Source organism: Sorex araneus, chromosome X, assembly GCF_027595985.1.
Source record: "Sorex araneus isolate mSorAra2 chromosome X, mSorAra2.pri, whole genome shotgun sequence".
Lineage (NCBI taxonomy): Eukaryota > Metazoa > Chordata > Mammalia > Eulipotyphla > Soricidae > Sorex > Sorex araneus.
Window position 1 is genome coordinate 265,315,997 of NC_073313.1, and position 24,433 is coordinate 265,340,429.

The following is a 24,433-nucleotide window of genomic DNA, read 5'->3' on the forward strand; positions in this document are numbered from 1 at the left end:
GCCCACAGGGTAGTGACATGGGAACAGGGCGTTTGTGGCATCTGAGAAGGCGGCAGTGGTACTCAGACATGAACTTGGTGGAGATCACCCAGAACCTTGGATGGGCGAGACTCCGCCATCTGTTTGAGCAAGTGCTCCAGGAGTTTGGATGCTTTAGACCAGGAATCGCTGTCCACCTAGAAAACTTGGGAAGACTTTCTGGGAAAAATGTGACACTGAATGTGATTATTGAGGTGAAGGAATTTATTGCCATCATTTTGAATAAGTTATGCATGTTAGTGAGTTTTGTCCTGTTTGTTTTTGTTTGTTTTTTGATTTTTGCTTTTTGAGTCACAGTTGGCAATGCTCAGGGATTACTCCTGGCTCATGCACTCAGGAATTACTCCTGGCAGTGCTTGGGGAACCATGTGGGATGCTGCGTATTGAACTCGGGTCGGCTGCATGCAAGGCAAGCGCCCTACCCGCTTTACTACTACCCGCTGTACTATTGTTCCAACCCTTGTCCTGTTTTTTTAAGGGTACCTCTTTAATCTTTTTTGGAAAACTGATTTCAAGGCTATGAACTCACTAAACTTGCTTATTCGTGAGACATTGTATCAATCCTAGCTGGATATTGTTTTTGGTGTTTGTTTCATTGAAGTGTTTTATTATATCCCAGAGATTTGCAGTGAATCTCTTGGGCAGTCCTTTGTATGTGCATTCCTTCTTTAAGCTTGCTGCTTCCAATATTCTATCGCTGTCTGGCTTTTGTTGTTTGATCACAGTGTGGAGTTTTTCTGTTTGGGTCTATTTTGGCTGAGATCCTTTGGGCCTCTTTGATCTGGGTGCCTGCACTATGGTTTATTTGACTGACGTTCTTCATCCGATTTGCTCTCCTGTTCTCTGGGGAACCAGTAATTCTTATGCTGTTCTTTTTGGACTTAATCCATAGTTGTTTGGCATGCTGTTTGTTTCAAGACTTTTTCCCATCTCCTGTTGTCTAGAGGTTCCCTGCACCTGTCTTTTCCTCAGCTGCTGTTACTCTGTTGCTTGGGCTTTCTTTTGAGGTTTTGTTTATTTTCAGTTGTTTTGGTGCCACACCTGGCAGTGCTCATGACTCAGTCCTCGTGATGCTCCATATGGGATGCCAGGGATTGAACCCGGATCGGCCACATGCAAGACAAGCACCTTACCCGCTCTACTGTCTCTGGTCCCGTCTGTTGAGTTTTTATTTCACCTGTCACACTGTGGAGTCTCCGACTGCCGTTTTCACATTCTGTCCTCATATTCTCATGCTTTGCTGACTACCCGGACCATCATTTCCCTGAGCTTACCGGAGAGGTATCGGCTGGTTGCTGTCGGTAGGCCTCTTCGGGGCTCCCCCACCGTCTTTGCTGTGTGGTCTGCACACCAGAAGCCTCTGATGGATCAGGCTTAGTGTTGCTTGTTTCCTTTCCTGTGGGTCTAGTGACAAGTGGCCTCTGCATGGTTCAGTGTCATGCGTGGTGCATTTGCTGCAGGGGTGGAGCGAGCGAGCGAGCAGAGGGTCAGACCTGCTGAGACAATGGGATCTCTCGGGACCCACGTCCACACTTGGCGTGTTCGCACGGTCACTCAGGCTATAGCATATAGTGCGCACGGCTTCATCCTGTGTGAAACTGAACTGTATCCGTATGGCAGACATTGTGTATTCAGTCAGTGGGGATGGGTACATGAACATACTTTTGTTCTGTGCCACCCCTGGCATTGCTCACAGGTACTCCCAACTCAGTGCTCACAGGATGTTCTGTTGGGCAGGCGCAGGTGGTGTGAGGGCTCCTCTCTGAGCGTACCGGTAGGATTCACCTGTCTTTGTCCAGGCTGGCCACTGGTCACTGTCACTGGTCTGTATTTAGATTTACTTTCTTGTTTCTTTACCTGTCTCAAGTTTTTGTTGAAAACTATGCTTGCCGTATAATGTATTGAACCACCTCTGGGTACTGCTCCCTCCAATTCTCCATTGCTCTTCATTTATTGTGGCAGTATCTTATTTTAATAAAGGTTTTTTTAATTGAATCTCTGAATCACAAAATTACTTTATGATATAAAAGTCACAAAGATATTTATGATTGAGTCTCAGGCATATGATGTTCAAACACCAGTTCCTTCACCTGTGTCCACTACCCTCTACCAGTGTCCCCAGTTTCCCTCCTGCCCTTTCTTCCGATAGGACATTTAGTATTACTCGCAGCGCTGGTAATTCAGTTTAATTTGGTTTGGGTGGTGCCTCAAGGCTTACCCCTGGCTCTGTGCTCAGGAGTCACTCCTGGCTGTGCTGAGTGGACCATATGGGATCAAACCTGACTTGTGGGCATGCGAGGCACCTGGCAGTATTGCTCTAGTGAACCACTCACCCCTCCCCTTCCCTGCAGTGAGCTGCCATCACTATATTTGGGAAGGGGTGGGAGGGGAGGCCAGGGCCGCTTGGTGGCTGGATTGGGCTGGATTCTCTTTGGTTTTCTCCCCACTTCCTGCTGTTCAGCCCCACAAATTGCTAGCAGATTGCTCTGTTGTTTCTAAAACTGCCCTGGAGCCCAATTGCTTCACAGACTGACCCAATGACATTCTGGATTCTTCGACCCCAGCACTCCTTCCAGCCCTTTCCCTGCTTCTCTGAGAGAGTATCTTCCTACGGCGCAGCCCGAGCCCCCCGTGAAACTCCCAAGCTTCTCCCAACTGCTTGCCTTTGCTTGTTGTGTATTTTGGGCCCATACCTGGAGATGCTCCAGGGTCATCCCTGGTTCTGGGCTGGCGAGGCTGGGCAACTGTGTTGCTGGGGTTGGAACCCGGGTCGACCATGTGCAAGGCAAGTGTGGTCCCCACTGCACTGTGGCTTTGCTCCAGCTGCCTGTCAGAATACCGTTTGCACCACGGCTCCTCTGCACTGTGCTTGCCTCTGGAGTTCATTTCTTTGGGGAGAAACCTGGAGCACTGAACTCCAGCCTGGCCTCTCACACACCCAGGCAAGACGAAGCTTCTGGAGCTGGCGCTAGGCTGTGCTGTTTTCTGGGTCGAGTCCTTGGTGGGAGGTTGGGGGAAATAGTGTCTTTGCAGGATTGGGGGGGGACCCCAAAAATGTTTTCCACAGCTTTTATTAGGGAGGGCCACAAAGTTCATAGTGGAAGTAAGAACATGGTGATTTGATGTGTTGGGGGGAGCACCTATTGCTCAAGCCCCCACCCCAGCCCCGCCTGGTGCTCAGGACCACATGCAGTACCAAGGGTTGATCCAAGTTGACTCCATGTAACGTGAGCCACCATCGATGCCGGGGTGGGGGTACTCCTGCACTTCGCAGCTTGGCAGCGTCGCCCTGCTCTTCCAGTGGGTTTGGTGCTGAGTGGAGGGAGGGCGGTTGTGCCGCCCTGCTACCGTGCGGTGCTGGGAACCAGACTCAGGTCCTCACGCTCAGGCCATTGGAGCTTACTCCTCGGCCACAAGGATTTTAACCAGAAAGTTCTGTAAAGTCAGGACAAGGGTGGAGAAGTTGAAATATTTAGATGAATGAATCATTTGACATTCAGGGATCACAAAATGTGTCAGATATCCTGCTGTTCGCTTCTCATTTGGGAGAGGATTGCTCTGATGGACAAACTGCAGTTTTCAGAGTGGCTCAGGGTGTAGGAGGTGGGACTGGAAAATGTCCCGGGGCAGCCTCTGGAGCGCTGGGATATTATTTCCCGTGTTCGGATAAGACCTGAGGAGAGTGATACTGATCTGCAGATACTCGTGTGCTTCCCGGAGACCGCTGGTTGGTTCCGCATTAGGCAGAGAGCACGGCCGCGCTGCCGAGCCGAAGGCCCAAGAAGGTGCTCTCACCCGGCACGGGGAGGGGCGGAGAGGCCTGCAGGGGCCCGGCTGCTTGGGATTCTTGGGGACGGTGGGATGACACACTTACGTATCGCAGATACGTCAGTAGACACCGGCTGACTGCTTGGGAACCCTGGCCTCACCTGCGGGTCTTGGGATTCTCTGTGGGGCCAGAACAGCTGTATTTTTTTTTAATTATTATTATTTTTTATTTTTAATTTTTTTTTATTTTTAATTAGTGAATCACCGTGAGGGTACAGTTACAGATTTATACATTTTTGTGCTCATGTTTCCCCCATACAAAGTTCGAGAACCCATCCCTTCACCAGTGCCCATTCTCCACCACCAGTAAACCCAGCATCCCTCCCACCCTCCCCAGTCCCGTCTCCCCCCACCCCAAACTGCCACTATGGCAGGGTATTCCCTTTCAGAACAGCTGTATTTTTGTAGATCCTGCTGCGGTGCCCCTAGATTTGGGATCTGTCAGGTTCCCATTGGGTAGCACTTTCCGAACACATCATTTCCTGTGGAGAAAAAAGGATTCTGCTCAACTGGCGCTCCTCTGAAACCCCACCTTTCCTAGATGCCTCCTGCATCCCTATAAACACATCACAGGTTTATTTTGAGAGAAATACTTCTGTCGTTGGCCCAAAAGTCTGATCAGGCCAGGAATGTAGCTCAGTGGTAGGGCACTTACCTTCTGTGCAGAGCCCTGCATTTGACCCCGGCACCTCCCAGAAAGAAAGGGAGGGAAATTCATTCTACTCAGAGTGTTTTGTGGGTGCTCAGTTGAAGAGATGTTTGGTGAGGTCCGCGGCAGTGCAGGCAGCCTTTGCTCTGCAGCCTTACCCAGCAGTGTGTGAACCGCGCAGAGTGCTGGGGATCAAGCCGAGGCTGCCTCAGGCACGACCAGCGCCTTTACACTGACACTTCTCTGGCCCCTTCCGTTACAGTTGTTTCATTTTAAGCTGCAGAGCCATTTTTAGGAGGAACTGTTTGACCCATGCTTATGTATTTATGAACTCTTTTGTCTTGGGCTGGAGAGATAGTAGAGGGGTTATATGCTTGCTTGTATGTGGCGACCTGTTTGATCCTCCAGCACCCCCAAGCACTGCCAGGAGTGAGCCTGAGTAACAAACACCACACATGGCCCTGAAACTTCTGTCAATCATGTTTTCTTGCTGTTGTCATTATATTTTGCTTTTTCAAAATTTCTATTTATTTTTGGTTTTGGGACCACACCTGGTGATGCTCAGGGTTACTCCTGGCTCTGCACTCAGACGGTACCTAGGGAACAATACGGGATGCTGGGGCTTGAACCTCAGTCAGCTGCTTGAAAGGAAAACACCCTTCCTGCAGTACTTTTGCTCTGGTCCCAAGTTTGCGCTATTTTTTAAATTTATTTATTATTTTTTGCTTTTTGGGTCACTCCTGGCGGTGCTCAGGGGACCATGTGGAATGCTGGGTATGGAACCCTGGTCAGCCGCGTGCAAGGCAAATGCCCTACCCGCTGTGCTATCACTCCAGCTCCTTTATTAATTTTTTGAAGTGTGGATACTAATTTTTCTGGCCTACAATATAAAGGATGTCCCGTTAGACTTTTGAGTATATTATTCAGGACATGAGATTCTTTCTAAATCAATAACTTCTACCTGTATTAAGTCAAAGAAGCAGATAGTTGGTGGATCGTAGGGGAAAGGATTGAAAAAGGAAATGAGTGTTGTAAAGTTGGGTAAAAGGAAGCCCGAGTGTCCCGACTCTGTGATGCTTTGGTGCCTCCTCACATTTCCTCATGAACGCCTCTTCACTGTCCTCCTTTCCAGCTTCCCTCTTCTTCGACGTGGGGCCAGCAGTCCAACACGACGGCATGTCAGTCCCAGGCAACGCTGTCATTGGCTGAAATCCAAAAACTAGAAGAGGAGCGGGAACGGCAGCTTCGAGAAGAGGTAAGCAGAAGAGCACACGGGCACAAGCAGACCGCAGCCTGGCTGTGGACTGCAGGGACCCGGGATGAATCGGTGGCTCTCTGCACAGTGCCCGTGGGCATCAGACTCTGCTCTCTAATTTAGCAGTTCCGAATGTCTGATAGGAGTAACAGATTAGGTGATGACAGTGTTCAGCTATCTCGAACCTTTGACTGTAGTTCACTGTAGCTCATAAAAATTCATTGTGTTTTTCCAAATTAATGGGAGTGAGTTTTATACATATAAGTAACCTTTGTAGATTTGAGTTTTAGAATGCAGAATATATTTTTTTGAAAGAGTATTTCATTTTCTGATTATACTATCAAAAACACGACAAGGATAGTCTTTCTTGTAAATTTGGATTCCGTAATTCATTATTAGAAAGAATACAAAGAGAAAGAGCAAAGTGGAAGAATAGAATTCTTACACTTTTTTTCCCTTTTGCATGAGGGGTGTGGAGGTGGGTGTCACCCACTCAGTGGTCCTCAGGGTTACACCTGTCTCTGCACTCAGGGACTGTTCCTGGCAGTGTTCAGGGGCCTGTATGGGTGCTGGGGTCGGCTGTGTGCCGGCAGGTGCCCTGCCCACTGGCCTGCTCCTCCAGCCCCAGGAGTGGAATTCTTTGCACAGGCCTGCTCTTCAGACTGGGCTCTCCCTTGAACGCATAGCTCACTTGTCTCTGTCCTTTCGTCTTCCCACTCTGGAGACGCCCATTTCTCTCTCGGATAGACACTTCTTTGCTTTCTCTCCCTTCACATCTTTCTAAGTTAACTTCAGTAAAAATTGTCTTGCTTCACAAAAAAAAAAAATCTTGGCAGAGAGGAGATGAGTAATTAAAATAGTTTGGACCTGGGGCTGGAGAGATAGCACAGCGGGTAGGGTGTTTGCCTTGCACATGGCCGACCCGGGTCCGATTCCTCCGCCCTCTCGGAGAGCCCAGCAAGCTACCAAGAGTATCACCCGCACGGCAGAGCCTGGCAAGCTCCTGTGGTATATTCGATATGCCAGAAACAGTAACAACAATTCTCACAATGGAGACGTTACTGGTGCCCACTCAAGCAAATCGATGAACAACGGGATGCCAGTGATAGTGATTTTGTCTTTTATCTTACAAGAAGTCAATCATTGCCTCATTTGTATTTTCGTTTGGTTACTCTGTGCATTCTTTCAAAGGGTTCAAATCCCGCTCTATAGATAGTTCTCAGATAGGGAAAACTGATCATGGAGTGCCGGGTATTGAACCCAGGCTGGCTATGTGTAAGGCACACGCTCTGCCCTCTCTACTGTCACCCCAGCCCTGCGTTTCGTCTTTTAAACCTTCCTCTTAGAATCTGTGACTTTTTTTTTTTTTTTTTTTTTTGGGTCACACCCGGCGATGCTCAGAGGTTACTCCTGGCTCTGCACTCAGGAATTACCCCTGGTGGTGCTCAGGGGACCATATGAGATGCTGGGAATCGAACCCGGGTCGGCCGCATGCAAGGCAAACGCCCTACCCGCTGTGTTATTGCGCCAGCCCCAGAATCTGTTACAGTTTTATTGCAGCAAAGGCGTTGACTTTCTTAAGTGTTTTCTTTTCTGTAGAGACTGTTTAGTCTTAAGCTGGGGCTGTTTCGTGAATTACACACGGGTGACTCTGAACTCAGACCAGGGAGAGGAGAGATCGCCCGGGGGTTCGGGCACAGCACGTGGCCAACTCCGGTTGGATCCTGCAGGGATCCCCGGGCTTCCCGGGCCCTGCTCGGGAGCGTCCCCCACCCTCCTCCGAAGAACCGGAGACCCAGCTGGCTTGTCTTTGTGTGCGCAGCAGCGGCGCCAGCAGAGGGAACTGATGAAAGCGCTGCAGCAGCAGCAGCAGCAGCAGCAGCAGAAGCTCTCCGGCTGGGGCAACGTCAGCAAGCCCGCGGGCACCGCCAAGTCCCTCCTGGAGATCCAGCAGGAGGAGGCCCGGCAGATGCAGAAGCAGCAGCAGCAGCAGCAGCACCAGCAGCCGAGCAGATCCCGGAATACTCCAGTGCGTCCAGGGCCCGGGCCCCGTTGCGGAGCGCGGTGTCGGGGTTGCCTTCCTGAGGACGTGGACTCTCTTAACCATAGCCATGTGTTTCTCTTTGTTGGCAGCATTCCAACCTGCACACCAGCATGGGCAATTCTGTCTGGGGCTCTATAAACACTGCTCCCCCAAACCAGTGGGCATCCGACCTAGTCAGTAGTATCTGGAGTAATGCCGACACTAAAAATTCCAACATGGGATTCTGGGATGATGCAGTGAAAGAGGTGGGACCTAGGAATTCAGCAAATAAAAACAAAAACAACGCCAGTCTCAGGTAGGGCTCCGAATGGATCCACCCAGTGACCCTTGGTGGGCTGAGGGAAGGGGAACGGGCTAGGGGCTGGGCAGGGAAAGAACTTGAGTTTTGAACTTGTTTTCCGGTGTCCAAACTCAGGAGGTCATAACTTGGGTATCACTTTCTTTCCCTCTAGACACCTCTGAGTTGCTGCTAGGGGCCCCTTTTCTTACTGGGCACTTGGTCCATTGCCTCTCACATGGCAGCCACTTAGGAAGCAGTAGGGTTAGTAGCTTTTTGGTGAACATTTCTCCAATATATTACTTGGATTAAGCATTTTCCCCTAAATTTACATTTTAAGGTGCTTCCACTGTGATGAGCATTGCAGACACCTCTGTGATGACCTGGAGCCTATTGATTTTCATGATAAATTAGCTACATTTCAGCTTGCTTTCCTCAGTGTACAGTGCTGCTGAATGAACGTGGGTTTCTGTGCTAAACACGTGACCTCAATTCCCAGTACTATCACTTATGAGCTGTGTGACCTTGGGCAAGAGGGGACCTCTTTGAGCCTCAGTTCCCTCATCTGTAAAATGAAGATAATAGCCGCAGCTTCATGGGCATAGTTGTGAAGAGCAGACAAACCCGGGGAAGCCATTCAGTAGTAAAGTGCCTGGCATATAGTAATTACTTAATAAATGGTAGTGTTGCTAGGGTGATTGGAGGCCTGATACATTCTGATAGGACACTAAGTCTCCTGCCAGTTTATTGGGGGTCTTCGCCAGGCACTGGCCTTTCTGTCCAGTACCTTTATTCCTTACCATACTCGAGAGAGGAAGTAGTACCATTTTACAGATGAGGAAACTGAGGCTTAGCAAAATTTAAAACATACTGAAAGATGCCTAGGAAGAACGTAATCATCCCTTTGAAAAGAAACCCGATGCTCAAAACTAGAATGTACTTGCTGAGGCTAGATTTTACAGGAGTATTGAATACCTCTCCCCCACCCCACCCAATCCAGATATTTGACGTTTTTTTCTTTTGAAGCCAAGCATTGGATTGCTGGACAGCCGTCCAGTGTTGCCAGGATATTTGTTTATTTATTTACTTATTTATGGTATTTTAGTGTAATCGTATAGTAACAGTTTCTGGGAATATAATATCGCCCTATTGTTTTGCTTTAGTAAATCTGTAGGTGTGTCTAACCGGCAGAATAAGAAAGTAGAAGAAGAAGAAAAGTTGCTGAAGCTCTTTCAGGGAGTAAATAAAGCCCAGGATGGATTTACCCAGTGGTGTGAACAGATGCTTCATGCCCTTAATACGGCAAATAACCTGGATGGTAAGAATGGGGGAGGGCAACCCAGCATGTGAAATGGCAGCGCAGGGCCCACCGACACATTGCAGTCGGTAAATTGGAATGTCGGACCAAAACTCAGGAGGTGAAATGTTCTGGAGGTCAAGTCCCATGCCCACTGTAGGAGTCTGAATCCCAAAGAGCAGAATAGGACTTGGGAGAGAAGCCCTCTTACTGCCCTGCGCAGATAGCTCAGCAGCCATCGCCCAGAGCAAATAGCGCCAGGCTTGCTCACGGCAGAGGAGGTCTGAGTTCCGTATCGTTCATTTCATGGGGACATTGTCGGCTGAGTCAAGTCCGAAGGAACGTGACTTGTCAAGCTGGGGACAAAGTGTGCCTGAAGGAAGGCCACGCTGATGTGGCCCCTTCCCCTATGTGCCGTTGGTGGGGATGAGTTTCTTGTGGCAGAGCAGGTGGCGTTGCGTATGCAGGGACAGACTAGGTCCTGGCGTGTGAGTGAGATGGTTTCAGCCCTGCCTGGAAAAAACGGCGCCAACACTTAGGTGAACACGAATGTGGAGGGGAGTCCTCAGAGATAGGCCGAGCTGAGCTAGCCCCTCGGGTGTCTGAGCAGGGCCTTCTTCAACAGAGCAGTAAAGGAGCTGGAGGGCTGTGGCCCTGGAACATTCCCTGGTCTGAAAGAGCCAGAGCAAGCTGTAGCGAATACTCTCAGTGGCTACCATCCATTAAGCACCTACCATGTGCTAGGCACTTTCCAGGGGTTGACATAAACGCTAGCTATTGACGTATTGCAGTAGCTTTATGGAATGAGAACCATCCAGGTGACATTATCCCCATTTTATAAATTAGGAAACAGGGGCTCAGAATGGTTAAGTAACTCATCAAGGTCACACAGCCAGCAAATTTCGGAGTCCGGTTTTAAACCCACGTCTAAAGTGTCTAACTCTTTGTGCTTTCACCCCACACCACACAGCTTGCATGTTACGTTTGTTTTCTCTCTAAACATTCGCTATCAGTGAGTAGAAGTCTTAGGAGTTCGTTACTGGAACTATAATGCCCGTTGTGGTGCCTGGCACACACCGTCACGCTTGGTGTTAATTGTGGAAGGAAGGAATGAACCACCAAGTAGCTTCAGTCTTGGGCTAGCTTTTTCTTTTTGCCAGGGGTTGAGGGGGAGCGTGCACAGCTGGCTGTGCTGGGGGCTTCCTCCTGGCTCTGTCCTCAGGAAGTCACTCCTGGCAGCCTTGGGGGACCTTACAGAGTGCCAGGGACCACACCTGGGTCAGCCATGTGCCGGGCAAGCACCTTCCCTGCAGTGCTGTTGCTCTGGCCCACATGCTGTTTTTAAGTAGTCCGTCAGGGAGTGAGGCCTGCTTGGCTGCTGTTGCTGGTCACGGCTGTCGTGGTGGGGGGATTTGCTCCCAACAGAGGCAGAGGAAAGAGTATCTGACACAGGAACTGTACTTTTCGCAGTTCCGTTGCTGAGGTCTGTATGAGATGTGACTGTGTACTAAGAGCTAAAACTGATTCTTGTGTGGTTTATCTTATCGTTACTCTGTTTCTTGCCCTCTCCTGTTGCAGTCCCCACATTTGTTTCTTTCCTGAAAGAAGTAGAATCTCCCTATGAGGTCCATGATTACGTAAGGGCCTATTTAGGAGACACCTCCGAGGCCAAGGAGTTCGCCAAGCAGTTCCTCGATCGCCGTGCCAAGCAGAAAGCCAACCAGCGGCAGCCGCAGCCGCAGCAGCAACCGCAGCCCCAGCCGCCGCAGCAGCAGGTAAGCCGGGTGGGAGCGAGCCCCCGGGGTGCTGGGCCGGAGAGTGCTTGGGGACCCCGGAGACCGGAGCTTCTCTAGACGCAGGCCTGATGTCTTCAGGTGCTGGCCCGGAGCTCTGAACAGAGCAGCCACTCACTTCCTGTTGGGTCCCTTCGTGGACTCACTCGGAGCCAATTGTTTGGAGCATGAAACCTATGGGCCCGCCTCTGGCGCGCTGGAGTCTGCAGCATTGCGGCATTTCTCACGCTGTTGGTGGAGATGCCACCAGCACGGGCAGCGCTGCCAGTGTTTGTTAGCGGGGGACCTTCCGCAGAGCCCTTGCCAGCCCAGTTGCCCAGGAATGAACCATTGATCCTTCATCAGATTACTGCAGGACCCTTGATCACATTTCGGCGGGTGATGGATGTGTCACTTTGCCTTTGGGGATTCTGTTTTCGCCTTAAGACATTATGAAGTCACAAAACCAAAAATTAGAAAACCAAACAAAATTGTGGAACACGTAATACTAAGTCGATTGAAAAAAATGTCTGTATTATGGCAGCTGAGGTAAGGAGACACGAGTATCACCTTTGTTCTGCCTTTAGCAGGAGTGTATGCCTGGGATAATTAAATTTCAGTGCTCATTCTGTGCACATGTCTAAAGCCATAAGAATACTACAGATGTTGAGTTTGGATTTACAAATAGATTGTAGGAAGCAGGCGAGTTTATAGGTTGGGAGTCCATACATAATGAGACTCAGTTGTCCGAATACTCCAAGGAATGATTTGGCGATGCTCTTGGAGCGACTTACTCCGACTAAAGGGTTCTGCAGGCAAGGCGAGCATCCTACAGAGCTTAATCTGTAGCCCCGCGTGGTCCCCCTCGCACTGCCAGAGAGAGGAATAGTCCTGTCCTCCTGTGTCATAGCCTTTCTAGACTTTTGTCATAGGTCATCTTGGTGGAGCATAAGATAAAGTGAAGTTCAGAGCACTCTGTTGGGTAGATGGTCTAACAGGGATCAGACGAGGAGAGTGCTGGACGAAAACCTGGACGCTCGGGTAAACATCTTAAGGATGAGAAGTCGTTGTGTTGGGGTGTCGGCCGCATCCGTGCAGAAATGGGTGCGACAGGGCGGCCACACCTTCCCCTGTGCTTCCGCCCTCCCACCCACGCTCACCGGCTCATGACTGATGATTGCTTGGATAAAAGCAGCAACTAAGTGTGAATGGCTGGTAGATCACTTCGTAGACAGACACTTTCCGTACAGATTCCTCCGGAGGTCTGAAAGAAAGTGGGTGACACTGGTTTTGTTTGATAATGTGTTGCGAGTTGGCCCGCAGTCTGAGGCCCAGGGAACAAAAGAACCTTTTGCTTTGGGGAGGTAAGGGTCCTGAGTTTCCAGAGTTCAGAGGTCAGTTTGTGGTTATTTTCTATACAGTAAATCTTCATTTAACTTGGGAGCAGATTCTTGGAAACTGCAGCCTGAGTAAAACCAGTTTGGTGATAGGTTGATTGATAGGGGAAAAAAAGAGCAAAATTCCTCCTATTTATTTCTGGTCACAGAAACATCACCAAACGCTTTTAACTAAAAACTTCAAATACTTCTTTTTTAAAAAAAGGCATACTTTACTGATAGTAACGTCATCTGTATTCAGTCACTCCTTCCTTCATTTTTGGCCCGGGTTCTCCAGGTAGGGCTCAAGGCAGGCTCACACTGGGCCAGGGCACCCTTCCACCCCAGGGCGCCTACTCACACTGGGACACTGCACGTTGGGATGAGTGAGCCAGAGTCCCCAGAGGAAAGCTGCAGCCGTAGGGAGAATGTGTGCACTCCACACAGATCCCTTCCTCCTCATCATCGTCATCAAGAAATTGTTCCCGAAACTGCTGTGTGTTTCATCTAAATGGATAAGACAGATTCCGTTGTTGGGGTGGAGAGACAGGACAGCGGTAGAGTGCTTGCCTTGCAGGTGGCCGGCCCAGGTGCCGTCCCTGGGACCCCCATCTCCTCCTCCTCCTCCTCCTCCCTCAGCCAGTAATCCTTGAGCATAGAGCCAGGAAGCCCAGATCACTACTGATGTCATGTCACACACACACACACACACACACACACACACACACACACACACACACACACACACACACACACACACACACACACACTCCCTCTCCCTCTCCCTCTTCCTCTTCCTACCCCCAAGAAAGAAAGAAAAAGGAAGGCTCTTGCGGCTTGGGCAGTGATGCTAGTGTAACAGTGGGTAAGGTGCTTACATGCAGCCAGCCTGGATTCAGTCCCTGGCTTCCTGTATGGTCTCCAGAGCTTAGAGCCAGGAGTAAGTCCTGAGCATCGCAGGGTATGCGTCCTGCCCCCCTCCCCCAAAAAGGAGAGTGAGCAAGGGAGAGTCTGATGATCCTGGCGAGGCTGTGGCCACCCTGCTGTCACCTGGTGTAGAGACCGGTCCTTACCGGGATGGGGCGTCGATGGGGTGTCTTGGTCTGAGGGGCCGAAAACGCAGGTCCCTGGCTGCCTCCTGGTGCTAGTGTCGCCAGGGCTATGTGCCTCGGGGTGGGGCGGGGGCATTTTCTCAGGGGGGTGACCAAGTCCCTGTCTGCTTTGCCCTTAGCTGTGATTTCGTTTTGTTCTTACAGGACTCTGTGTGGGGGATGAACCACAGTGCACTCCATTCAGTATTTCAGACCAATCAGAGCAACAATCAGCAATCCAATTTTGAGGCCGTACAAAGTGGCAAGAAAAAGAAAAAGCAGAAGATGGTTCGAGCAGATCCCAGTTTGTTAGGTGAGCACCGGTTGGACGCCGGGGTTGGTGGGAGAAGGTGTCTAGACAGTGCCGGCCATGGTGTCCCGAGCAAGATGGTTTTATGAATAGATAATTGCCCCCCCCCTTTTTTTTTTTTAATTGAATCACCGTGAGCCACAGTTTGAACAGAAATACTTTCTACAAAATTGTGGTTCACTCTTCAAGGCCATGGTCTGGCTTGAAACACACATCTCGCTTGCTTCCTTCCACTCTGGGGAAGTCTGTGCGCTCTCACTCTCTCTCTCTCTCTCTCTCTCAAACACAGGCTTGTCTTCTTTCCTCCCCACATGTCTTTCTAAGTAAGTTTCAGTAAAGAAAAAAAAAAAAGGAAGAAAAATGTTTTAACCAGTTCAAAATAGTTTGCTGGGCATCTCCGAAGGAAACCCAACTCAGAAGTGTATCTAGGGAGTAAGAAAAGGCATTTCTTGGCAGGCTGGAGTGGTAGCACAGCAGGTGGGGAATATGCCCTGCATGCGGCCAACCCGGGTTCAATTCCCAGCACCCCACATGGTCCCCTGAGCATCGCCGGGTGTGACCCAAAAAGCAAAAAAAAAAAGAGAGAGAGAGAGAGAGAAAGAAAAGGCATTTCTTATACTACGGCACTTAAATAAAACTTGAAAGTCCTGTTGCATAGATGATAGAAACTTCCTAGAAGTCCTTCCAGTTTCTGTGGAGTGCTGATGGGAAACAGTGGGGGGGAAGGGGGAGAGGGGCTTTGGGACAGGGGTGCCACATCCGTCTGTGCTCAAGATTTAATCCTGGCTCTGCACTGGGAGATCACTCCTGGCAGTACTCAAGGGACCACATGGGATGTCAGTTACTGAACCTGGGTCAGCCGCGTGCAAGGCAAGAGCTCTCCCACTTTACTGTCGCTCTGACTCAAGCAAGGATGAAATTTGTTATTTCTCTATATGTCAGGTGTGCTATGAGGGAACTCTGCTGCTCAGAGTAGAAGGGTTCTATTGGGAGACGGCAGGTTGGGGTGTTGGCCAGCCAGGGCCGCACCAGTTAGACTGCAGTGAAGACTTGCCCGAGCGTGACTAGGATGACGGGGGGATAGCATTGCCGCCCGCTGGAAGGAGCACTAGGTGGAGAGTGACCAGAGCTGCAGGCAGCAGGAGGGCTTCCCTGGAGCACAAGGAGGCCAGCAACAGAACCTTCCAAAAGTGTCCTTTGGACCTGGTGCCTGGAAACTAGCTTTGGGACAAGGAAATCTGGCTCTCCAGAAGAGGGGGTGTGGTGTTAAGGATGGAACCAGCCCCAGATTGTTTTCCGTTTTGATCGTAATAGGTGAAGAGAGGTTTAAAAGTTGTCCTTAGATTTTGTCCTGGGTTCCGGCGGAGAATCCCTAACTCTTCAGCCGTGCCATAAGCTGTCAGAGAAAAAAACTGCTCCTGAGTGCGGCACAGCTGAGTGTGAAAGACTTGATCCGACCTCTCTGAGGGACATGTGGTGATCCCCGAGGAACAGTGTGGCTCTGGGGCTTCGCCCTGGGTGTCCCGCCAGGAGCCCCGCCGCCGAGACGGCAGCACTCGGGAGGAAAGGAACTTAAGATCCCCTCTCAGAGGAGGCAGAGCTGGATCCTCTCAGGAGTGGAGTTGACACGATGTGTCGGTCTTGGAGGAAAAGGTGAAAAGGCAGGGGGAGCAAGTGCATGTCGGGGGCCTGTGCCACCTTGGCGCCCGCTCCCAGAGCCTCAGACAGTTCGTGCGGACTGCTCAGAAGCTCCCTCTAGAAATTACTCAGCAGCTTCTGCTCCTTACCATTTCCACGATGTGTATACTCCTTATTGGTCTACAGTGAGAAACAAGAGGCACCCGCCAGTCATAAGTTCCTCATGCACAGAATGGTGAGACAGATTCTCCCTTGATCCAAAGGCATCATTGAGAAGGCAGTATTTGGAGACGTTTACTTCTGAAACACAGAAGGGGGCATCTGGCTTCATTCCAGTCCCCTGCCCCTGCAACCACGTGTCAGCCCCTGCCGGCTCCGCACCAGTTTCCTGAGCTGGGGGACAGCGATACGCATGCTGCAGTAGCGCCGGCCTGTCCCAGCGGGCCTGGTCTCTGAACCTTATACGGCCAGGCCTGTTGGGGGTCACGTAAAGCTTGGGTTTCCGGTGTCTGGGCCTTCCTGGTGCTCGCTGAGAGTTCCTGCCTCTCTCTCATTGCATGTCTGCCACAGTCTAGCCCAGTAAATAACTGACTTTTCCTTTCGATCCCAAATTTCTTCCTTCCTGTCTTTACCTGGTTAAAAATTAGTTGGCTTTTTTTTTTTTTTTAAACATTTCCACTTGTTTTGTTTTGGGACTATTCCAGCTCGGGTCACTCGGTGATCTCTGAAGAACCGTGTGATCCTGGGGATTAACCCTGGGTGTCCGGCCTGCGAGCCTGTGCTCCAGCACTTGGTGCTTTCTCCCCGGCCCCGCGTTTCCACACGGTTTGCACGCAGCTCATCACAATGTATCTGTTGTTGTTGTCAAGTCCAAGAGAATTTGTTTAAGCATAGATTAACAGCTCATGTCATTTCATAAGAGTTTGAGTTTGAGTTTTTCATACTTTATAACCTAGCCGTTATTTCCAGATACAAACACTAAGGTGTTCATGTCTTCCAAGGAGGAGGTGTGTGGGTTGCGGGGACGTGGCTGTTGGGCCAGGCCCAGGCTGGCAGCCTCCGGTGCCACAGCCTCCTTGGTGAGCAAACAAGCATGTTTGTCTTTTCAGATGATGATATTTTTGCCTCAAGAAAGTAATATAATTACCCAGTTTTATTATGTAAGGCACTTTTTGTTATTGGTACATTTCAAAGGTGTTTTTGTTTGAGAACTTGAGTATTGAAGAACTGAAAGGAGCAGCAGAAGACCTGGGTAATATTGACTGCTTTTTTCTTTCCCATCAGCTTACTGTTGGGCATTCAAGTGGTAGCTAAACAGTTCAGGATATTATTTAGGGTGAATGAACTGAAAAGCTTTTGGGAATCACCTATTCTCAAAAGACCTGTCGGGCCAGAGAGCTAGTACAGCGGGTAGGGCACTTGCCTTGCACACGATCAACCTAGGCTCAATCCCTGGCACCCATATGGTCTCCCGAGCACTGCCAGGAGGGATTCCTGAGTGTAAAACCAGGAATAACCCCTGAAAATTGCCAGGTGTGGCCCAAAACCCAAAAAATAAATCGAGGACCTCTTTTCATTCATCTCTGATCATGAAGTTAAGGGAGAATGCGCCAGTGATCTTCAGCTAATGTGATAACTGCCTGCTGCCTTCAGTGGTAGTCTTACTTTTTCTGGAACATCCTGTTTGGGCTCAGTTGCTCACTGAAGTTCTTTTGCTGATCTCCCTAGTAGATTGAGAGGAACAGCCTTCATCTGTGAACTGGGTGATGGGACATCCCGGGGTCCTGCGGGCCTCTTTCATGTGAGTCAGTGCAGGGATGCCAACGCATTTCAGCCTGGCGACCACCAGACCCTGGGGCCTTTGAGGCGGCTTCCGTTTTAAACAGTGGGCAGGGGTGGGCGCTTCTGTCACTCTGCCACATGGTCGCAGAGTGCTGGAACTCACAGGCAGCAGAGTCAGGACCACTAGTGTACACCCCCTGAAAAGAAGCGAGTGGCTAAATTGTGTCACGTGTAGGGGTTTTAGGTCTGATCCCACCACTTAAAAAAAAAAAAAGGACATAAAAAAAAAAACAGTGGGGCTGGAGTGATAGCATAGCGGGTAAGGTGTTTGCCTTGCACGCGGCCGACCCGGGTTCAAATCCCAGTATCCCATATGGTCCCCTGAGCACCGCCAGGAGTAATTCCTGAGTAAAGAGCCAGGAATAACCCCTGTGTATCGCCAGGTATGACCCAAACCCCCCCCCAAAAAAAAAAAAAAACACAAAAACAGTGATTCGGCTTCACATTTCCTCCCACTCTCCTTCCTGATTCTACCCTCGCCCTGAGAGAGCCAACAGAGATTCCTTATTAAAGCACAGACCGTGAGGCCTGACTCCTCCCTGTCGCCCCCCGGTGTCTCGACCCCCTGGGCCGTGGGACTTCAGGGCCCATCCTGGAGCAGCTGAGGGCTGTCTGTGTGGGCGCTCACTGCCAATTTTTCCCTCCGGCAGGGTTTTCGGTGAATGCTTCGTCGGAGCGACTCAATATGGGTGAGATCGAGACTTTGGATGACTACTGAGTGTCCACGATGGACTGGCCTGCCCTCTCCTCTCTGCTGACCACGGATTCTCCACCTCTGGACACTTCCTCACCTTTACTCTTTATCACTCTGCAACAAATCACAGAACCGTCATCTCAGGCTTTTTCTTCTAGCTCTGTGTCCAAGATTCTTCCGGCCCTTGCTGGCGAGCATCTCCGACTGGAGGAGCGGGGCAGCCCCGTGTCCCGGTGGCAGTCGGGATCGCTCCCCAACAAGCTGATCACTGGGCCCTAATTTCACCTGCTGTCTCCCGGAAAGTGAGTTGGGACCTGCCAATAGCAATTTACTTTCTCTTGTCATTCTTACTCTTCCATTTTTGTTTTCTTCTTTCCCTGCTCCCCCCGTTTCCCTTTAAGGGCAAGCAAGGGGTCTTGCTGGTGCAATCATGAAGAGAGTGGACGGCAGCAGCCCCGCGCCCGCAGCCCAGCGCCAGGCCGGCGGCCCCTGTGCTTCCGGGCTGCGTGGGGCTCGGCGGCTGCTAACTTTGGGATTGCATCACGGAGACCCAGCCGGGGGTGGGGGCGGGGCCCAGGGACTGCTTCGATGTTGCACACAGCCCTCACCTCCTCTTTCTGAGCGTTTTTGGAGAAAGGGTTCGCGTTCTTCTTCCTTAGAATAGGGACTTCCACGCACGCCAGCGTCTCCCCTGGCGCCCTCCAAACCTGATTGGACAGAGAAAGCCCTGTGTCCTGGGAGAGAGGACTTGTGCTCAATTTTTCTTTCTTACAAAAACTGATTTTTCCCATAAATATTTTTACTTCAGAGGACTAGGACCAGTTTGTTTTGGGCCTTTCTGCTGAAAATTTGTCTCGTTTTAAGAGGCAGCTAGGATCTTTACCATATGTATGAATTTGTATAATTTCATTTTGGATAGGGATAAACTTTTGCTTCTGATAAAAGCCCGGAATTTCATCTGGTACCTCAGAGCATTGTGTGTTTGTCTTGCTGTGGCCCCGAGAAGGTTTTGTTGAAAGGTTCTGGAGTGTCGAGTTGCTTGCCTTTTCTGAAAAGCAAACATAAAAAAAACCTGACCATCTTTGAGGCCTTCACCAGTGGAAACCATTGTACCAAGGAAGGCAGCAGGGGTGAGGGTGGGCGGGAGGGAGGGGGCGGGAGAGGAGGGGTGGCGGGGAGCCTGGGCCTGGCTGCTCCAGGGCGTGGCCTAGCACTGCCCCTCCGCCTCGGCTGGAAACACAGTCGAGTCCTATTTATGAACAGACACTCTTCCTGCCTCCACCAGCTGTGGGCCGCCACCCCTGCCCCGCGCCCCCGCCACCTGGAATGCCAAGTACACTTCAGTCCGGAGCCACTGGACCACCCGGCCCTGAGCGGAAAGTGCAGTGGTTCAGGGGACACCTTTTCGCTCTGTCACGCCAGAGTTGCTCTGAGAGTAGTTTGGGTGGTTCTATTTGGTTTCTGTTTTTATTCTTTGGGATCGTCATTCGCCCCTCTCGCCGCCGCCCCCTAATGTGTACAGTGATATACAGAGACTGATACGACTTGTATATAGTTTTTGGATCAGAATAGCACGAGGAGCTCCGGGGTGCCACTAAGAATCGGGACTCCTGTTCTCCTTTGCTTTGTAAATTCAAAAGTGGGGGGTGGGAAAGAGGGATAGTTAAAATGTTTACAAAACTTTAAGCTCCCTCGGAACTTTTGCCAGTGTGGAGGAAAATAAAAAAGAACTTAAATAAAAAGCTGGTGTTATTCTGAGTGCACCTCTTGTGGTCGCCTGCCGGAGCTGGGCGAAGGCCTTGCTCTCGGCACCGTGGATGACTCCCAGGACGGTGTCCTGCGGGCACCCGGGACCCGGAGGCCTCCGGGGCTCTCCCCGCCCGCGCAGCAACACTGGCTGCTCTGTGTGGGGGAAAGCAGCGGTCAGGAGAGACACAGGTAAGTCTGCCCGAGGCCTCCTGGCTGCGCCTTTCTGCTCGCCTGTGGGTTGTCTCCTGCCTCACAGCACACGCCGTCCCTCCCGCCCCGAGGCCAGAGTGGTCCAGCCGTCTCATCTGCTCCCTGGGCGTGCATGCATCCGTGCGGGCAGGTTCCGCAGGGTCGGGGGCCGAGCGGGCAGGCTAAGGGAGCAGCTGTTGGTTTCCGTGCGAGACACTCGGTCTGCTCTACAGAGCCTCTCCCTGAGGAATTTCCTAGTTTCTTTCAGGTCCCTCTTCCCTCGGAACGGAATGTTTGTCTCCATCCTGCCCCTTCTTAGCATTCTTGCTTGGTTGTTTTCACTCTTCTGAGTTTCACTTAAATTGATGTGTGTGCTTGGGGTCAGACCCAGGACCTGCGTGCACGGCCGGTGCTCTGCCCCCGAGGGCTGGCCCCAGCCCTCTCGGAATTGTTCACAGTGCATGTTTTGCACCTTGTTTGCTTCCAGTTGTTTGAAAAATGAAAGATGATTTTTTTCCCCCCCAAAGCCAAGGCAAGATAGTTGAGTTATGTTGTTTCTGGTTCGGTGGTCCCTGCTCCCTGACACCAATCCCACCTTAACTCGGGTGCCTGCGTTTTCTACGTCAGGCGTTGGGAAGGGCCCGGCCCAGAGGTATTTCCGTGCTGCTTCCACCGTGGTCACGGCCGCTTGTGCTGCCACTCGCCTGGGGACGGCGGGACTCCAGCCGGGTTGACATCTGGCAGCTCCTGACCTGCCTTCAGCGTGGCAGAGGCTGTCCCCCCCCTTCCCCCGTCTGCTCTACGCTCCAGGCACCATGGCACGCGTGCTGCTGTAGTGCCATGGTGCCTGGAGCGTAGAGCAGACGGGGGAAGGGGGGGACAGCTACACGGAGTAGTCTCAGCCTTTCGTGTCCAGGTGCCTGGAGTAGGGCCTCTACCGCCCCCTCAGTTCACACGGCAGCAGGAGGGGCGGGGGGCGGAGGGGGAGGCGATGCCAGGTACTCTGCTTTCAGTACCTTTCTCCTAGGGCAACCATTTCATGAAATGACATAAAATATGCTGGTGTTGCTGATGGGTTCTTGGAAACACTTAATGACAAATCACACCGCTTCCTTCAGCCGTGGCCAGCACCATTTTTCTCCGTCAAAACCGTAATAAAATGATACTGAGGACCCGCGGTAGTATGTCATTTAACATACACTATTTGCAACTCGGATCAGCAAAAGCCGAAATATGTTTTCTACGAAGTGCTTTGTTTTTAATAAAAGTTAAAAGAAACGCGTGTGCCTGATTCAAGACGCAGCTTTCACAAGAGCCTGTTTCTAAACTGCTGCCCAGTGTCGGGGTCAGACTCCTGCGGGCGGCAGGCAGGCACGTTGGAGGGTGCTGGGGACGGTCATGTCGCCGGTGCTTGTAGGGGCCGTGCCGGTCTCGACTGGGGTCCTGGGCCCCGAGTGTCTCTCTGGGGAGAGTCGTGCGCAGCTGCTCTGGGTTCCAAGGACTGTCCCAGGCAGTCACTCCCTCGGAGCGAGGCATCACAGCTGCCTTCTGAGACGGGGTGCCGCCCCAGTGGCCCTTGGTGGCCCGGACTTGAGCCTGCAGGTCAGGCCTGCTGCCATGTGCTCCCACAGGGGACGTGGTCATCCTAAGCCGAAGCTCAGCTACGTCCGTGTCTGTGTGTGTCCGTGAGGTGTGTCAAGTGCACAGCTGCGTGGAGCGCCCATGCCGGTGCTCCCGGTGCGTCCCAGGCCTGGCCCGCTGCCATCATCGCCACCTCTCCCTGCCTCCTCAGCCCGCAGGGGCGCTCTGTGACAGACACTCGCGCGGGTTCAGGTGCAGTCTGGGTCTCTCGGCTTGCTCGGGCTGTGTTCAGGTGGGCCATTTGGAATACAGCTCACGTTTCTCTGAGATTCAAATTTCTCCAGAGTGACGCCCGACGGGGCAAGCACCTGGGCTCTGCCCCCGGAGCGCTCTCTGCCGCCCGCCAGGCCCTGCGCCTGGGCAGCCTCCAGCTCCAGACTTCTTACCAGGGTGTGTGCGTGCAGACACGGTGCGCCCCTGTGCCCCTCTCTTCTCCCTGGCCAGCCCGCTGGCATGGCGGGGACCCAGAGGCGTGATCCCCGAGAGGGCTGTGTCGCGTCCCCAGCCACGGCCCTGCTCCCTGGGGGCCCCGGGGAGAGGTTTGCCCTGACCTGCAGCCCGCTCAGTGTCCTTTCCTGACGACAAGCTGGCTGCTCCCGGGACTCGGGGTCTGCACCCTGAGGGCTCCGTGTTCCAGGTGTGCGTCCCTACCAAGTCACATGTTGATTGGCAGCCCCTCGTCTTAAGGGGCACCACGTTCTGCTGGGCACTGCCCATGGTGCCTGGCCTTTCAGACCCTGGGGCTTGAGAAGTGCAAGAGTCCCCTCGAGGGGCAGGAAGACCGCACTAGCTCCCGAGCGCGTGCCGAGACTTGCGGGGCGGGGGCATGCGCTGTCCGGCCTGCCTGAGTCCGGCCCTCGGAGTCCCGGCCGCAGCCAGGTGGACTCGCAGCTGTCGCTCGGTGCTGGAGTGAGAAGGCCGAGTTCTGAGTCGCCGCCAGGATCCCTGTGAGTTCCTTTGACCCGCTTGGTTGGCACGTCCCTCCTCTGCATTCAGCCGAGCATCACACACTTCCCAGGGCCCCAGAGGAGGAAGTAGAAAATCTCCCCCAGGTGCTGGCAGCAGTTTGCAGCAGAGACCATGGGTGGGGGTGGGGGGGCGGGGCGGGACTCCTAGCCCGTCCCCCACAGGACAGACGAGTGCTTCCCACCCGATGCCTGTCCTGGCAGCCTGTGTTTGTGGGCGCAAAGTGATGTGACAAATACCCAGGCCTTGACACGGCGGAGTTCCCCCGGTCCACGCAGTGAGGGTGCTCAGATGGGTCTTGCGAGCAGGTGTCCTTGGTGGGGGACTGTAACAAGGCAAGAACAGGCTGAGGTGGTGCCTGGCGCTTGCCGGGAGGGACCTTGGTTCCGGGTTCCCTTTGCACCTACTGCCCGTTCCGCCCATCAGTTTGCAGACTGGGCGTGATGCTCCTTGGACTCACTGAGCCTGATTGGCCGCCAGTTGTGACTGTGCAGGAAATAGGATCTTGTTTCTTAATTTGGGGTTGCACCCGGCAGTGCCAGGAGCCACTCACTGCTGACATGTCAGTCCAGTGCTCAAGACCCAGAGTGCAGGATCCAGCCTGGCCTTACACATCCATGTGCCCAGAGTGTCTCCTCGGCACACCCAGTGGTACCCAGGGTGTACTCCTGGTTCTGCACTCAGGGATCACTCCAGGCGGTGCTCAGGGGACCATATGGGATACCAGGGATTGAACCCGGGTCTGCCGTGTCCAAGGCCAGTGTCCTCCCCGCAGTGCTATTGCTCTGGTCTCTGGTCGACATTGTGGAGCAGGAGGCTCCCAGGCAGTGGCGGGAGTAGGCCAAGCCCAGGCCTGGCATTCTCGCTCAGTAGGCTCCGGGCGTCAGACTGGGGGTCTAGCGAGTCTTCAGAAGCCCGCTGTCGAGAGCTCTGTTCTCTGAGCAAGGCCGGACCTTAGAGTTTGTCGTCTGTGAGCACCAACTGCAGTCTGAAGTGACAGAGGACGGCTGGTGGAGCACTGGCCTTGCACATGGCAGAGTTGGGTTCCGTGCCCAGCATCTCATAGGGTCCTCCGAGCCCTGCCTTCCGGAGTAAACCTTGAGCACCACCCGGTAGGGCCCATCCCCCAAAAAAAAAATTTCCACTCTGTTCACGGCCCATGTGGTCGCCAGACAATAAAGTGACACTTTCGGTCGGTTAGCTCCTGTTTCAGTAGCTTTGTGTCACAAATCGTGTGTCCCACTTGGCTCCGACACGGTGAATCCAGCCCTGGAAACTGCCCTTGAGGGCCCATTTCTCAGAACCATCCTAGGGGCAAGGCGGTGAGATGCTGGCCTGGCCAGAAGCAGTTTGCAGCAGAGACCGAATGCGGGAATCGGTGAGGAGTCAGTGACTTGTGTTATGTGCGACAGAGTGAAAAGGCATATCCGATCACTCACCGTTCACATTTCAGTGTCACAGATCTGTTCCTTTTCATACAGTACAGTCGGAAAAAATTTGGATAAGTTCCAGACATGTAATTTCATCCACTGTAGAATACAAGTTGTCACTGCAGAGTTTCTCAATCATAAACATTTATTTTAAATACTATAGAGCTGGTGCAGTGTGTCTTGTTTTGGTCATGATTAATTGTGCTAATGTTACACAGTAAACATTATTACGACTCTAAATGAGTACCTTACATTTGAAACGGAGCAGCCCCACTGCAGCAACCGTACAGCAGTAGGGCACTGGCCGCGCGGGAAGCCAGTCCGGGTTCCATCTCATTTGGTCGGG

General features: G+C 52.1%; 1 protein-coding gene across 5 annotated transcripts in view; it reads left to right on the plus strand.

Annotated features, from left to right (window-relative positions):
• Positions 1-19,854, plus strand: part of GIGYF2 (GRB10 interacting GYF protein 2) — a 142,643-nt gene extending 122,789 nt beyond the window's left edge. For 4 of the 5 annotated variants that reach the window (XM_055119839.1, XM_055119840.1, XM_055119843.1 and 1 more), the window contains 7 exons: positions 5,649-5,771; positions 7,594-7,800; positions 7,905-8,110; positions 9,256-9,410; positions 10,968-11,164; positions 13,794-13,941; positions 18,069-19,854. In XM_055119839.1, coding sequence (XP_054975814.1) covers positions 5,649-5,771; positions 7,594-7,800; positions 7,905-8,110; positions 9,256-9,410; positions 10,968-11,164; positions 13,794-13,941; positions 18,069-18,136 — 1,104 coding nt within the window. In that variant the 3' untranslated portion in view covers positions 18,137-19,854. Of the gene's footprint in view, positions 1-5,648; positions 5,772-7,593; positions 7,801-7,904; positions 8,111-9,255; positions 9,411-10,967; positions 11,165-13,793; positions 13,942-18,068 lie in introns of those variants that run through there. The other variant, XM_055119844.1, reaches the window with a different exon arrangement.
• The last annotated feature ends 4,579 nt before the right edge of the window (positions 19,855-24,433 follow it).